Source organism: Pelodiscus sinensis, chromosome 15, assembly GCF_049634645.1.
Source record: "Pelodiscus sinensis isolate JC-2024 chromosome 15, ASM4963464v1, whole genome shotgun sequence".
Classification (NCBI taxonomy): domain Eukaryota; kingdom Metazoa; phylum Chordata; order Testudines; family Trionychidae; genus Pelodiscus; species Pelodiscus sinensis.
This window is the reverse complement of record NC_134725.1, coordinates 42,020,555-42,036,284: the sequence shown is the minus strand read 5'-3', so window position 1 is coordinate 42,036,284 and position 15,730 is coordinate 42,020,555. Positions and strand designations below refer to the sequence as shown.

Here is a 15,730-nt window from a genome sequence, read left to right as displayed (position 1 = left end):
GGAATTCACCCAGCCAAAGTTAGCAACCCTAGTTTGTGCTCAGCAGCAGGAATGCTTGTCATTTCTACTTTCAGCATAAAGGTATTTTAATGTCTCCCTCCACTCCATGGTCTAATGCAGGGGTGGCCAACCTGTGGCTCTTGAGCTGCATGCAGCTCTTTGCTCACAGAAATGTGGCTCTCGGTGTTACGGCTCGTTCGGAGCCGCATGCCCACTTTGTTCATACGCCCCAGTTCCTAGAGGGAGAAGTGCGTGGCTGTGGCAGTGGAAGCTCCAGTGAGACCCAGACATTGGGTTAGAATGAGAGGGACCTGGGGGGTGCCTGGGTCTGGGGGAGGGGGAGAGCATTGGGTTAGAGTCGGGGGAGACTGGGGGTGCCTAGCTCTGGGGGAGGGATGTATGGCTCTTTGCACTACTATCCACAGTGCTTTTGGCTCTTCATATCTAACTGGTTGGCCACCCCTGGTCTAACGGGTTAAGCCCTTATTTAAAATCTGACAATATTTGATCTTCAAGTTGGTACACAGTGGCTGAGCTAGTGATAGTCCAGCTCCAGCCCCAGAAAGAGAATGTGAAATAATATAAATCAAAGCCAGAAAGATAATGTTTGAGCACTGATGTAAGCAATACACATCATTGAAGTCTCTGTAAATCAGTCAATATACTTAATGTCCATGGACCCTTTCTGTGCAAAATCACATACCAGCAGGCTATGTTAGTTTACATAAACAATAGCAGTACACACCAGAACATCACCGAAGAAAAGATCATAAACTAGTTTCAGGCATTTCTGCACACAAAACGTTGAAAACTTTTCAGTGTCACAAATAAGTCAACCTCTGCTGCCAGAGTTGGGGCAGGGAAGAGCAAAGGATTAAAACCCACCATTCTGTTCTCCCCAGGCAAACACCCTGTTGGCTAGGCCATACCAGGACCTGCCCTAGGTTCAGGGTGCCCTTTTATCCCACTTTTCCTTTGGGGGCAACAGGAGGGGGGAGAGAAGCTCACTAGAACCCACCACAGAGCCTTCCATAAGTGAACACCCTATTCCCTAGACCACACAATCCTGTGATACAGAGTTATTCTTAGTCAAATCACTGCTCTTATCCATGTGTGCAACTTAGTTACTAATGACACAAACAATTATATGCAAAGTGCTGCTAAGAATGCTTTAATTACAGGGAGAGGTAGCTCATAAGCAAGACACAGTGTTATATGTTTGGACCTCACAAGGGTAGGGTGAGAGTTGGTGAAGTGGTTAGCTCATTTTGACCAGATTGTCCTTGATGTGAAGTGATGTGAGAGTACAAACTACTGGCTACAATACCAGAGACAGACACAACTATAGCCTAGACTGACACTAGGGTTCCTGAAATAAATGTGTGAGGTTGATCCCCTCCGTTCCTTGCTCTGCACCATCTCAGTAGAGTTGCCTTCCTGTGAAAGACATGCAGAATGCAACCTGGAAGAGGGTAGCACCACAGCCATGCTTCCAGGTACCCAGACAGTCATCTTGCACTGGTCTAAGATACAGAACCCCCTAGGGTTCTCAGCTTCTCCTGCCCCTGTGCAAGTCTGTTGCTTAAAGCCACAATTGAGCCGTGAGATTTAGTCTTAGATGAAACATGCTATGGAAGTACAGATTATACACATTTATTTTTCACTTGCTTTTTCTCCTTTCTCCCACAGCCCTCATTGGATCCTGTGGAGGGAACTATACTTCCTCAACATCTGTGATCTATTCCCCAGATTTCCCTGACACCTATGCCACAGGCAGGGTCTGCTACTGGACCATACAAATTCCCGGAGCATCTCAGATCCAGTTTGACTTCACTCTCTTTGACATCAAAGACTCCACTGACATGGTGGAGGTGCTGGATGGCTATACCTACCAGGTGCTGGCTCGTTTTGATGGCAGGAGCCGGCCTCCCATCTCCTTTAATGTCTCTTTGGATTTTGTCATTTTGTATTTTTTCTCAGATCAGTTCAATCAGGCACAGGGATTTGCTGTCGTGTACAGAGGTAAGAGGCTAACTGCTTCATGTATAGCTCTTCATGGGCCATTTTTCTAAGGTGTTTAGACCACATAGGCCAGGTCTACACTAGCCCTGGAAGGTCATCTTAAGGAACACAATTCCAGGTAATATAGAATACACTTCTATCGGCTTTCCTTACTCCTCACAACTCTGAGGAGTACAGATGCTGGCCAGATCTGCCCACAGAGTTCAATTTGCAGCTCTATCCTAGACCTACTAAATCAAATGCCAGAACATCGATCTCTGGCACAGTGAGTGAAGATGTGCCCATAGAGACTTGCCTGTGGACACAGAGAAAACAATATTTTAATTCACATCGGAGGGTTCTCCATTCATTGTGCTAGGAGTAAGGCCTCCCACCCAAACTTCTGTTTTGATTTAGTAGCCTGCTCTTCAACCCTGTCTCCACTAAATATGGGTTAACAGTTCCCAAAAGCCCATTCCCCTCTCTTCCCTGACCACATCTGATATGGTGAGGATGGAAGGAAGACTAAAGTTGAAATGGTGCCAGTAGTCCAGCTACACCTTCTGTTTTAACTTAGCTCTTTCCAACTTCTTGTCTGTTCTACTCAGCCAGAAAGTGTCCTGGCATTTGATGAGTGTACCAGTTACAGTCAAGTCATTTTGCTCAGCTCCTTTTCATCTTGCCTGTTACAACACACACTTTTTCTCATGCCAGGAAAGCTCAACTGATATAAGAAAAGGTAAAAGAAAAGGCTTAGGTGCTGGAATGAGGGTTGCTATAGGTGGTTCCACAGCCCCTGACTCAAAGTGGTTTCCAACATCTACAGGGTTTAGTTTGGTACAGTGTCTCTCAGCACCTCCACTACACACATTGTTCCAGTGCCTCTGGAAGGAAGGAGTGTGGATTTAGCCATTGTTCTTCTTTTTATCCTCAGGGTTTCTAACTGTATGTCTTGCAAGACAGAGACCTCACCTTCTCCTCAATGACTGCCTGTAACCAGATGGCCACTTATACTAATTTTATCAGGTTGCAATGAAATGATAGAATGCTTCAACTCTTTGTGCCATGATTAACTCTACAGCCACCACTTGACATTTCAATAAGCAAACTTGATTTTTAATAGCAATTAGGTTGTAAAAAAGAAAATATGCGCTAAACAAAAGATGTTGGCTGTTTAACTGCAATCCCATTCCTCAGCATCATCTCCTGAGATCTGGAGAAGCCGTTCAGTTGTCCTATTGGCAAACCAATGCATATTATCCCTCTGGGACACCATGCAGCTGCTTTTCTCTGTTCCTTCAAGATAAGCAAGGTCTCATTCCTTTTTCTGGCACCCCCCCTCCCCCCGCACTGCTATCATGGCCTCAGTGTATACTTTGGTAGGAGAATCCCATATTCAGCATCATACTCAAGGAGCTGATAGAGGAGGTATCTGAGCCTCTAGCTATCATCTTTGGAAAATCATGGGAGACAGGAGAGATTCCAGAAGACTGGAAAAGGGCAAATATAGTGCCCATTTATAAAAAAGGAAACTACAGACCAGTCAGTTTAACTTCAGTGCCAGGGAAGATAATGGAGCAAGTAATTAAGTAAATCATCTGCAAATACTTGGAAGGTGCCAAGGTGATAGGGAACAGCCAGCATGGATTTGTAAAGAACAAATCATGTCAAACCAATCTGATAGTTTTCTTCAATAGGATAACGAGTCTTGTGGAGAAGGGAGAAGCGGTGGATGTCATATACCTAGACTTTAGTAAGGCGTTTGATACGGTCTCGCATGATATTCTTATTGATAAACGAGGCAAATACAACTTAGATGGGACTACTATAAGGTGAGTGCATTACTGGCTAGATAACTGTACTGATTCAAACTAGGAAGGCTAATGTAGGCATTCAAAGTTGCAAATGAAGCCCGGGATTTAAATATCCCGGGCTTTATTTGCATCTTCCTGTCCGGGCACCATTTTTAAATCCTCTTAGTCCGAACTAACTGCCCGCGGCTACACACAGCAGTCAAACGTTAACTCAAACTAAGGACTTTGTTCGGACTAAAGGGATGTAAAAATGGTGCCCAGATGGGAAGATGCAAATAAAGCCTGGGATATTTAAATCCCAGGCTTCATTTGCAACTTCCAATGCCTACATTAGCCTCCCTAGTTTGAACTAGAGGGCTAGTGAAGACATACCCTCAGAGAGTAGTTATTAATGGTTCACAAACCTGCTGGAAAGGTATAAAAAGCAGGGTTCTGCAGGGGTCTGTTCTGGGACTGGCTCTCTTCAATATCTTCATCAACTATTTAGATATTGGCATAGAAAGTACGCTTATTAAGTTTGCAGATGATACCAAACTGGGAGGAGTTGTGACTGCTCTGGAGGATAGGGTCATCATTCAAAATGATCTGGACAAATTGGAGAAATGGTCTGAGGTAAACAGGATGAAGTTTAATAAAGATAAATGCAAAGTGCTCCACTTAGGAAGGAACAATCAGTTCCACACATACAGAATGGGAAGCAACTGTCTAGGAAGGAGTATGGCAGAAAGGGATCTAGGGGTTATAGTGACGACAAGTTGAATATGAGTCAGCAGTGTGATGCTGTTGAAAAGAAAGCAAACATGATTCTGGGCTGCATTAACAGGTGTGTTGTGAGCAAGACACGAGAAGTCATTCTTCCGCTCTACTCTGCGCTGGTTAGGCCTCAGTAGGAGTATTGTGTCCAGTTCTGGGCACCGCATTGCAAGAAAGATGAGGAGAAATTGGAGAGGGTCCAGAGAAGAGCAACAAGAATGATTAAAGGTCTAGAGAACATGAGCTATGAGGGAAAGCTGAAGGAATTAGGTTTGTTTAGTGTGAAAAAGAGAAGATAGAGGAGGGACATGATAGCAGTTTTCAGATATCTAAAAGGGTGTCATAAGGAGAAGGGAGAAAACTTGTTCATCTTGGCCTCTGGGGGTAGAACAAGAAGCAATGAGCTTAAACTGCAGCAAGGGAGGTTTAGGTTGGACATTAGGAAAAAGTTTCTAACTGTCAGGGTGGTCAAACACTGGAATAAATTGCCCAGGGAGGTTGTGGAATCTCCATCTGTGGAGTATCGGAGGGGTAGCCGTGTTAGTCTGAATCTGCAAAAGCGACGAGGAGTCCTGTGGCACCTTATAGACTAACTGAAGTGTAGGAGCATAAGCTTTCGTGGGCAAAGACCCCTGTGGAGATATTTAAGAGCAGGTTAGATAAATGTCTATCAGGGATGGTCTAGACAGTATTTGATCCTGCCATGAGGGCAGGCGACTGGACTCGATGACCTCTCAAGGTCCCTTCCAGTCCTAGTATTCTATGATTCTATGATCATAGGGGGCAAATGAGAGAGAGTATCATTCTATGAGTCTTTCGCTCTAGCCAGTCTTTTTCTGGGCCATGGCCTTTTTCTTTCAAACAAGCTAAGAAGTTAAGGTGGCACCTGGAGAGTTTGGTTTGTTGCAAGTTCCTGAGTTTCAATGTGATTACTGGAGAAATTTCTTCTGGAATTACAAGGCTAGACTTGTAGTTGAGAGGCACAGATGGAGAGTTTGTCTATGCTGGGAGCTGTTCTGGCCTCTACAACTGCTATTAGGCATCTCACTGCATGCTATGGCTACTCCCTCTCCTATTTTGGCTAGCTCCCTATAGTTGATGCTGCAAAGGGGACTGGCAAGGCCACCTATGCCAGGCCAGCTTCACATAATCCTGTTCTAGAGAAAGTGGCCACAGAGCTGTTCCAGCCCTTTTATGGTGCGTATATGTCTTCAAAGCAGAGTATAGGAATTGGATCAGAATCTGTCTCATTCCACTTTCTACATGTCTCTCCTTACTATCTAAGGGTATGTCTACACTAGCCCCCTAGTTCGAACTAGGGAGGCTAATGTAGGCATTCGAAATTGCAAATCAAGCCTGGAATTTAAATATCCTGGGTTTCATTTGCATCTTCCCATCCAGTCACCATTCCAGGGATGAGGTGTAACAGTTAATTTGAACTAAGGATGTAGTTCAAATTACCATTTCACTGCCACGTGTAGCTGCGGAAAGTTACTTTGGGCTAGTGGAATTTCAAAATGACGACCGGATAGGAACATGCAAATAAAGCCCGGGATATTTAAATCCCAGGCTTCATTTGCAATTTTGAATGCCTACATTAGCCTCCCTAGTTTGAACTAGGGGGCTAGTGTAGACATACCCTAAGGCTTGAGAAGGAAAACATTTTGATCCTTGAATAGGTCCAATGGAATTTTGATGAACAACAGTCAGAAAATCCATGCTGTTTGTAGCCTAGTGACCGATACAACTTCTCCCGCATCAGCTGTTAAATGAATGTCTAAGTTTCCAGAAGAGTCCTGCCTGGTTACAAATGTCTGCCTGGGATGCAGATACCCATAGATAGATATTGGGAACTGCAGCTCCGCAAGGTTCGACTCCTGAGAGCCACTGTGACCAAGGGAGAGGAGTGTGACCCAGTGGTGCCCGGAAGCCAGTGCCCCATGTCAGCAGTGTGGCTGCACCACCTTCAGGTCCTCCAGCAGCAAGGCTGTACACCCGCAGACAGTAGATGCCATGGCTGGAGGTCATAGTGGAGTGGTGCAGCTGTGCTGCCAAGACGAGCTGCTGATGTGAGGTGCTAGCTTGCAGGCGTGATGGGACAACACTCTTCTCTCTTGGCCTCAGGGGCTCTTGGGAGTCGAGCCCTGAGGATTTGTGGATCCTGATGTCTATCTGTGGGTATCTGCAGCCCAGTATCTGTAAACATTTGTAACTGTGCGGGGTTCTACTAATATAACCCAGACAGAATCACAATCCTACTGTAACAAAATGCATAGTCAAAATCCATGCCCAAATAAATAAATAAAGATCTTGTTTGTATAACCTTTTGTGTTTTCAGCTCTCAAAGACAAACTACACCAGGACATTACCGCAGTGAATCAGAAATTTACTGAGGTGATAACTGAACAAGCAAATATCCATATCAATGCAGCCCAGTCTTCAAAGATACTTTATGTCATCACCACCAGCCCAAGTCATCCCCGGAACACCATGCCTGGTAATAGCTGAAGGGAAGGAGCAGGAAAGATGCATTGACATAAGGCTTATGAAATGGTTTTGTCTTGTCGTTCTCTGTGTGATGCACTAGTGACGTACATTTATTGGACAAGTAAACGTGATACCAAGCAGTGCTGAATGCACAAGGGGCAAGACAGTGGGGAATTTAGTGGTTTTATTCTACCTCTGTGCTCCCGATGCTTGAAACTGCTGAGGATCTCAGAGATTTTTAACTTGCATTTTCAAATACACGACACACCATTGGGGCTGCTCTACCAGCCCAGATTGCCAGAGCATAGTGCCCCTGCCAAGACATGCTCAAGCCAAAGTGTGTAGGAAAGGGCAGGAGGCCCTGGTGAGGTACTAGTTTACCTCTTTTGTAATAGGAGAATTTTCAGCTGCTGCCATTCAAGGCCTCTCTAGTCTCTTTTGTGCTGCTGGAATGGCAAAGGGATTGAAAGAATGATCTGATGCTAATGATCTGATGCATTGACCAAACATCTACAGGCTAAAGGAATGCCAGGACACAGAGCAGGACAATACAACACTTAGCAAACACCAAGCAGAATCTACAATGGGAAGAAAATAGGCCAAATACTGGTGTGAGGCCACCCAATCTCCTTGCATGCCCATAAGCATTTTGTGGTTTATTCTTAAAATTCCCTGGGAAAGTGCATCCATCCTTTTCAAAGCCAGACAATTGCACAGCTTTAAAATGCCTTTAAGGAAATCGTTTTCTGCTGTTTCTTTTTGTGCAGGGAGTTTTTGCGCAAAAAGAAGTGTGAACAGGGTTTTTGCACAAGAAAATGTCCACACTGCTTCTTCTTCTTGCACAAAAACCCCTTGTGCAAAAAGAAATATCAGAAAATATGCTAATGAGATTGTGACTTATGATAATTAGTCCCTCATTAGCCTATTTTCTGCCAGAAGAACTTAAAGTGCAGACGTAGCCTATATGTGTGGAAGCTGGAAACTTTGTAGTGAACAATCTTGCAGTGGCCAAATAGGAATGTGAAAGATCTCTTTCAGCTTTAATTGTTCTAATTTAAACATTGCTTGACATAAAGCTTTCACTTGAGTGGCCAGGAGTAAGGGTATGTCTACACTACCACCCTAGTTCGAACTAGGGTGGTTAATGTAGGCAACCGGAGTTTCAAATGAAGCCCGGGATTTAAACATCCCGGGCTTCATTTGCATCTGGCCGGGCGCCACCATTTTTAAAGCCCCGGTAGTTCGGACTCCGTGCCTGCGGCTACACGCGGCACGGAGTAGGTAGTTCGGATTAGACTCTCTAATCCGAACTACCGGTACTCCACGAGGTAGTGTAGCCGCGGGCACGGAGTCCGAACTACCAGGGCTTTAAAAATGGCGGCGCCCGGCAAGATGCAAATGAAGCCCGGGATGTTTAAATCCCGGGCTTCATTTGAAACTCCGGTTGCCTACATTAACCACCCTAGTTCGAACTAGGGTGGTGGTGTAGACATAACCTAAGTGTTTTAAAAAGAAAGCACATACATTATTTTAGAACTATAAGCAAATTAATGAGCTAGAAAGAGATATGCCTTTTTCTTTTTCCACAGATTGGACAATTTATGGCCTCACAGCTCTCCTTATCCTAACTGTCACCGCCATATTGGCACGGATACTTTTGAATGTCATAAAAAAGTAAGTAGAAAATTAAGTTTCTCAGATGTACCATAACCTTGGACAGACTGACTCAGGCCCAGGCACAGGACTATGTGTGTCCCGTAGGGAGCCACTCTCACTGTCTTTCACTGTGTGAGTTGGCATGTTCAGTAACATGGGTAGGTTGTTGTTCTCAGTGGCTCCTCATTCACTTGCTGAATAAAGCTCAGACCTAACTTTCCATTCTTTGTAGAATGGCACTTGCAATTTGAGGATCCCTTATGGTTTTATCTTACTGCCATTCATGTTGCCGGGGTGAGAGAGTCTCATATAAACTTAGTGAGGAGGGAGAAGCAGTAACAGGAAACTTGGAAATGGCAGAGATGCTCAATGACTTCTTTGTTTCGGTCTTCACCGAGAAGTCTGGAGGTGTGCCTAACGTAGTGAATACAAGCAGAGAGAGGGTAAGTTTAGAAGATAGGATACACAAAGAACAAGTTAAAAATCACTTAGGAAAGTTAGATGTCAGCAAGTCACCAGGTCCTGATGAAATGCATCCCAGGATACTCAAGGAGCTGATAGAGGAGGTATCTGAGCCTTTAACTATGATTTTTGAAAAATCATGGCAGACAGGGGAGATTCCAGAAGACTGGAAAAGGGCAAATATTGTGCCCATCTATAAAAAGGGGAATAAGAACAACCCAGGAAACTACAGACCGGTCAGTTTAACGTCTGTCCCAGGGAAGATAATGGAGCAGGTAATTAAGGAAATCATATGCAAACACTTGGAAGGTAATACAGTGATAGGGAATAGCCAGCATGGGTTTGTGAAGAACAAGTCATGCCAAACTAATCTGATAGCTTTCTTTGCTAGGATAACGAGCCTTGTGGATAAGGGAGAAGCGGTGGATGTCATATACCTAGATTTTAGTAAGGCATTTGATACGGTCTCGCATGATATTCTTATTGATAAACTAGGCAAATATAACTTAGATAGGGCCACGATAAGGTGGGTGCATAATTGGCTGGATAACCGTAGTCAGAGAGTTGTTGTTAACGGTGCTAAATCCTGCTGGAAAGGGATAACAAGTGGAGTTCCGCAAGGGTCTGTTTTGGGACCCGTACTGTTCAATATCTTCATCAATGATGTAGATATTGGGATAGAGAGTACGCTTATTAAGTTTGCAGATGATACCAAACTGGGTGGGGTTGCAACTTCTTTGGAGGATAGGGACATAATTCAAAATGACCTTAGCAAGTTAGAGAAATGGTCAGAGGTAAACAGGATGAGGTTTAATAAAGAGAAATGCAAAGTGCTCCACTTAGGAAGGAACAATCAGTTCCATACATACAAGATGGGAAGCGACTGTCTAGGAAGGAGCATGGCGGAAAGGGATCTAGGGGTCATAGTGGACCACAAGTTGAATATGAGTCAACAGTGTGATGCTGTTGCAAAAAAAGCAAATATGATTCTAGGTTGTATCAACAGGTGTGTTGTAAGCAAAACTCGTGAAGTCATTCTGCCGCTCTACTCTGCACTAGTTAGGCCTCAGCTGGAGTACTGTGTTGAGTTCTGGGCGCCACATTTCAAGAAAGATGTGGAGAAATGGGAAAAGGTACAGAGAAGAGCGACAAGAATGATTAAAGGTTTAGAGAACATGACCTATGAAGCCAGGCTTCATGAACTGGGCTTGTTTAGTTTGGAAAAAAGAAGATTAAGGGGGGACATGATAGTGGTTTTCAAATATCTAAAAGGGTGTCACAAGGAGGAAGGAGAAAATTTGTTCCTCTTGGTTTCTGAGGACAGGACAAGGAGTAATGGGCTTAAAGTGCAGCAGGGGAGGTTTAGATTGGACATTAGGAAAAAATTCCAAACTGTCAGGGTGGTCAAATATTGGAATAAATTGCCAAGGGAGGTGGTGGAATCTCCCTCTCTGGAGATATTTAAGAACAGGTTAGATAGACATCTGTCAGGGATGGTGTAGACGGAGCTTGGTCCTGCCTTGAGGGTGGGGGGCTGGACTTGATGACCTCTCGAGGTTCCTTCCAGTCCTATTATTCTATGATTCTATGAAACTAAAATTACAGAGGAAAGCAAATCAAACAAAGATTTTTCTGCCTCAATGGGGGGAAGGCTGATTACTTTACTATTTCATGCACAAAGTATTAATGTAATGTTAAAGAGCAGCCCATTCTGTCAGCAATGAATCAGCTGGTCTATATTCTTTCTCTCTTCTGTACCCATTTCAATTTTTTACAATCCAGACCAAAGGTCCATCTAGCCCAGTATCCTGTCTGCCGACAGTGGCCAGCACCAGGTGCCCCAGAGGGGTGGACCGAAGACAATGATCAAGCGATTTGTCTCCTGCCATCCCTCTCCAGCCTCTGACAGACAGAGGCCAAGGACACCATTTTATCCCCTGGCTAATAGCCTTTTATGGACCTCACCTCCATAAAACCTCCAAAGTCTTAAAAATCAGTGTTATATCAAGAGATTTAAGACCCTGAATCTTTTTACCTAATTGCCAGAGAAGGTTAAGGATTTCAGTCTACAGGTTCCTCCACAGGGAAGAGATTTCTGATAGCAGACAATAACAGCGAGAGTAATTCACCATTGGAACAGCTGTATAGGAACACTGTGGAGTTTAACGTCTTAATAAATGCATATTCCGAGCCATCAATTGTAAGGCTGGCAGGGACCACTAAGGGGCGTCTTCCAGGCACATCTCCTGGGAGGGTGCAGGTAGCTCTATGACATTATGTGTTGGCAGGCACTGCCCCCGCTGCTCCCATTGGTTGGGATTCCTGGCCAATTGGAGCTATGGGGTTAGGGGTGAAGCCTGCAGGCAGCACAGGGGACAGAGCTTCCCTGCGCCACCATTCCTAGGTCAGAGCCGCTTCCTGCCCCCTGCCAGGAAGAGCCCATGGACTGGATGCTGACCACAACTTGCCTGGATCTGGGCCATGGCTCCCCCCTCCCTGCAGTGGAGAGAGCTAGTACTGGTGGTCCAGCTACGGAGGAGGGCACCATGCTGCCGGGGAAGGGGAAAGCTCCAGGCCTCATGAGCAGGATCCAGGCAAGCCACAGTCAGCATCTAGTTCCTCACCCCTGTTCTAGAGGTTTTCAAATTGATTCCTTGATTATTTGCTCCAGCATCTTTCTAGTACTAAAGTTAAGCTGACAGGTTTATAATTCTTTGGGTTGCCCTTATTCCCTTTTTTACAGATTCTGTATTTGTCCCTTTTCCAGCCCTCTGCTATCTCTCCCATCCTCCAGGAGTTCTCAGAAATAGTTACTGATGGCTCAAAGAGCTCTTCAGTCAGTTCCTTAAGCACTCTAGGGTACATTTCATCAGGCCCTGCTGATGTGAAGGCAGTTTGTTCTTTTCTGGTTTAGCCCCCGATCCTACCCCATTTACATGGTTGTTCTCTACATTTGTCATCAGAGCCCTGCAAACATTTTGGATGAAAATATGAAAAAAAGCATTTAATATTTCAACTCTCTGTTATTGTCATTCCCTCCTCATTGGGTAATGGGCCTACCCAGCCCTTGGTCTGCCTTCCCCATCCCAAGGGAAACTTATGCTGCTGCTGCTCCTAGGCAGCTGATCATGTCACTGCTTCCCACATATTTGTAAAATGCTTTGTTACCATTTTTATCCCTGCCACATTTAATCTCATTTTGTGGCTTGGTCTTGCTAATTTTATCCTTACATGCTGGAGTTGTTTTACATCTATCTAGACATAGTTACATATGTGTAATTTGTACATTCTGTGTAATTTGACTTACTCAAAAGTAAGAGTCATGTAAAGAGGAATGTATCAGGTTATTGAAGATCTCTTGGCTGAGTTAGGTGGTCTCTGACCAGTCTTTTTATCTTTCCTACATATTGGAATAGTTTGTTCTTGTGTCTTTAATAATGTCCCTTTAAAAAACTGCTAGCTCTCATGAACAATTTAATTCCCTTAGACTTGCTTCCCATGTCTACTTACCAGTTACCTGAGATGGGTCAAATTTGCCTTTTTGAAATCCACTGCTTTTTTTCTGACCTCTGTCATCTCTCAGTCACCTTCACCCAAGTTGCCTTCCACCTTCAGATTCTCAGCTAGTTTCTCTGTTTGTCAGAATGCATAATAGCCTCTCTGCCATTCTCTTTCTCTACCTTCTGTAATAAAAAGTTGTGTCCAATGCATTTCAAGAATTTGTTGGATAATCTGTGTCCAGCTGTATTAACATCATGTTTAGCTGATTAGCCATCCTTAAGTCTTTTTCAAAGTCACTGAAATCTTCCAACTGGATTGCTCTTTGTGTTCTCACTAGCAACAGGGTTATGAAAAGAGTTAGTGCACTAGATTGAGAATATGGCTATTATTTTGACCTCTATTCAACATTCAGCATTGATGCCAAGATTTTTTTATGCTCAAAAGAAACTATTATAATGATCTAATCTGACCTGAAGAACACAGGCCATAGAATTTTGCCCATTAATTTCTGCATCAAGCCATATAATTAATGGCTTAATTAACATATGTACCTTTTAGAAAGACATCTGGTCTTGGTCTGAAGTCTTCAAGTGAGCGAGGTTTTACCACATATTTGGTTAATCTAATATGATTGGTAATTCTTTCTTGCACCTTAGTTCTAGTTTTAATTTTTATAGGCTCAGATTTCAACCACTGGACATTTTTATGCTTTTGTCATTTAGATTAAAGAAGCCTCCACAGTTTGAAATATTATACATATGTAGGTAGAAATAACAATAATGCAGCACAGTCCAGCAGATAAGCCATTGGCTTGGGACTCGGGAAACGTGGGCTCTTTTTGCTGTTCTGTCACTGACTTGCTGTGACCTTATCAAGTACCTTCTATGTCTTCTCTCATCCTGTTCTGTCTAGTTTATTTAGATCATAAACTGTGTGGGACAAGGATGTTTTCTTACTATGTGGTGCATAGTGCCTAGCATAATGCTGCCCAAGTCTCATTTGGAGCCAAGACAAATCATAGAAGAGTAACAATAAATATCAAGTCTATAATATCTTTATTATAGGTGCAACAGTACTCCTTGTCGTTTTAACAATAGCAGTTTGCCAAACAATTTAGCATGTTGTTCAGATCATAACTGTCAAATAATTGTTTCTTAGATCTCATCGGGCACCTTCTTTCTCTGAGATAACGGATTCTCACCAAGCAATTACTGCAGGAGAGATTTGGAGTATATTTTACAAGCCTTCCACCTCCATCTCCATCTTCAAGAAAAAACTTAAGAGCCAACAAGATGATTGCAACCTTCTTGTGGGAAACTAAAGTGCCAGTCTCTGCATGAAACACAATATTCTCCTGCAATTTTGGGCATAATCCTTTCCCTCTGTTTTCTCCTTATTTACCAATGGATCAGGACTGACCTTTTCTGAGTTCCTAAAATGCACACCAGACATGGGAAAGCCAGCTGCTACAACCATTTTGAAGTATCTGGAGCTTGTCAGCTGCCTCATCCTTCTAAGTATGGCCTTAAGCCACCACACTTAAAATAGAAGCAAAATCTCTAAACCGGTACATGTCCCACAGACTCACAAAACAAGATGAATTTGGGAACCCTGTGGAAATAAGGGTGTTGGGTCTGCTTTGACTGTTGTAATAGGTTAGGTCATTTTAAGATCAAAGTTAAGCACAAATATAAATGGCACCATCTTTTCAGCTGCTGCAGCAACTGGTGCTGAGCTGTCTCTGCTGTACACATGTCTAGCTGGCAATGTATGAAGGTGAGGGAGTCATAGACTTTGAGAAAGTATCTGTGGAATAGTCAGTGTGCTATTTTTGGATGGCCTCTTTTCCAAAGTACAAATACAGAGAACAAACTAAGACTACAAAGTCAAATTTGCAGGAAAATGCTCAATAAAGCCTGAGCTGCAAATGTAAGTTAAATAGGTGGTGCTCATTAGTTGACTGGCAATGTGGGATGTTTAGAGTTTGAAGTTTGTGTGTCAGAGCCAGCATGCCCATGAATTGTTTTCTAAGAGGTCACATATAGTAGCACCAGATTTGTAGTGACCAATGTATGCCATTGTTATACAGGCAGTCCCCGACTTACGCGGATCCGACTTACGTCGGATCCGCACTTACGAACGGAGCTTTCTCGTCCTGGAGGTCGAGGTAGCAGATTGCTACCTGCGAGCTCCAGGGCGAGAAAGCCCCGTTCGTAAGCTGCTCCGGTGCCCCTGGTCTGCTGGAGACCATCTCCAGCAGACCAGGGGCACCGGGTGGGTTCCCGCGCTTCTGAGGCTTTGCCAAAGCAAAGCCTCAGAAGCGCGGGAACCCGCCCGCTGCTGCCGCTTGAGTCCCGGTGCCTGTGGTCTGCTGGGGACGGTCCCCAGCAGACCACAGGCACTGGGACTGAAGCCGCAGCCATGGGGGGGGGAGTCCCGCGCCTCTGAGACTTTGCCAGAGCAAAGCCTCAGAGGCGCGGCACCCCGCTGCTGCTCTGCTTCCCCGTGTCCCTGGTCTGCTGGGGGGGGGGCGCAGATAGTGTGCCCCCCCCCAGCAGACCAGGCTTTTGTTTTGGACCCTGGAGCAGAGCAGCTGGGGCGCTGTGGATTGGTCCTGCAGCACCTGCTCTGGGCACTACTGGACCAACCCGGCAGCACCCCAGCTGCTCTGCCCCAGGCGTCCCCAAGTCAGCCGCTGCTGAAACTGACCAGCGCTGACTACAGGAAGCCCGAGACAGAGTTGCTCTGCCCTGGGCTTCCTGGAATCAGTGCTCATCAGTTTCAGCAGCAGCTGACTTGGGGAAGCCTGGGGTTCTTAAGTTGAATCTGTATGTAAGTCGGAACTGGCGTCCAGATTCAGCAGCGGCTGAATCTGGATGCCAGTTCCGACTTACATACAGATTCAACTTAAGAACAAACCTACAGTCCCTATCTTGTACGTAACCCGGGGACTGCCTGTACCTTGTATCAAGTCTGGTTGTGACAAAGCTATAACCTTTCAGTCAAACTGAATCCAGTTTGCTTCTGCCAGCGAGGCTGATTCCCTACAACAAAAG

The 15,730-nt window shown here is 44.6% G+C and overlaps 1 protein-coding gene across 1 annotated transcript in view; it reads left to right on the top strand.

The window, feature by feature from the left end:
* The window catches only part of KREMEN1 (kringle containing transmembrane protein 1), a 39,819-nt gene extending 24,996 nt beyond the window's left edge, over positions 1–14,823 (top strand). Inside the window, exons 4-7 of the mRNA XM_075898927.1 lie at positions 1,690–2,022; positions 6,907–7,065; positions 8,645–8,729; positions 13,833–14,823. Coding sequence (XP_075755042.1) covers positions 1,690–2,022; positions 6,907–7,065; positions 8,645–8,729; positions 13,833–13,995 — 740 coding nt within the window. The 3' untranslated portion in view covers positions 13,996–14,823. The remainder of the gene's footprint in view (positions 1–1,689; positions 2,023–6,906; positions 7,066–8,644; positions 8,730–13,832) is intronic.
* The last annotated feature ends 907 nt before the right edge of the window (positions 14,824–15,730 follow it).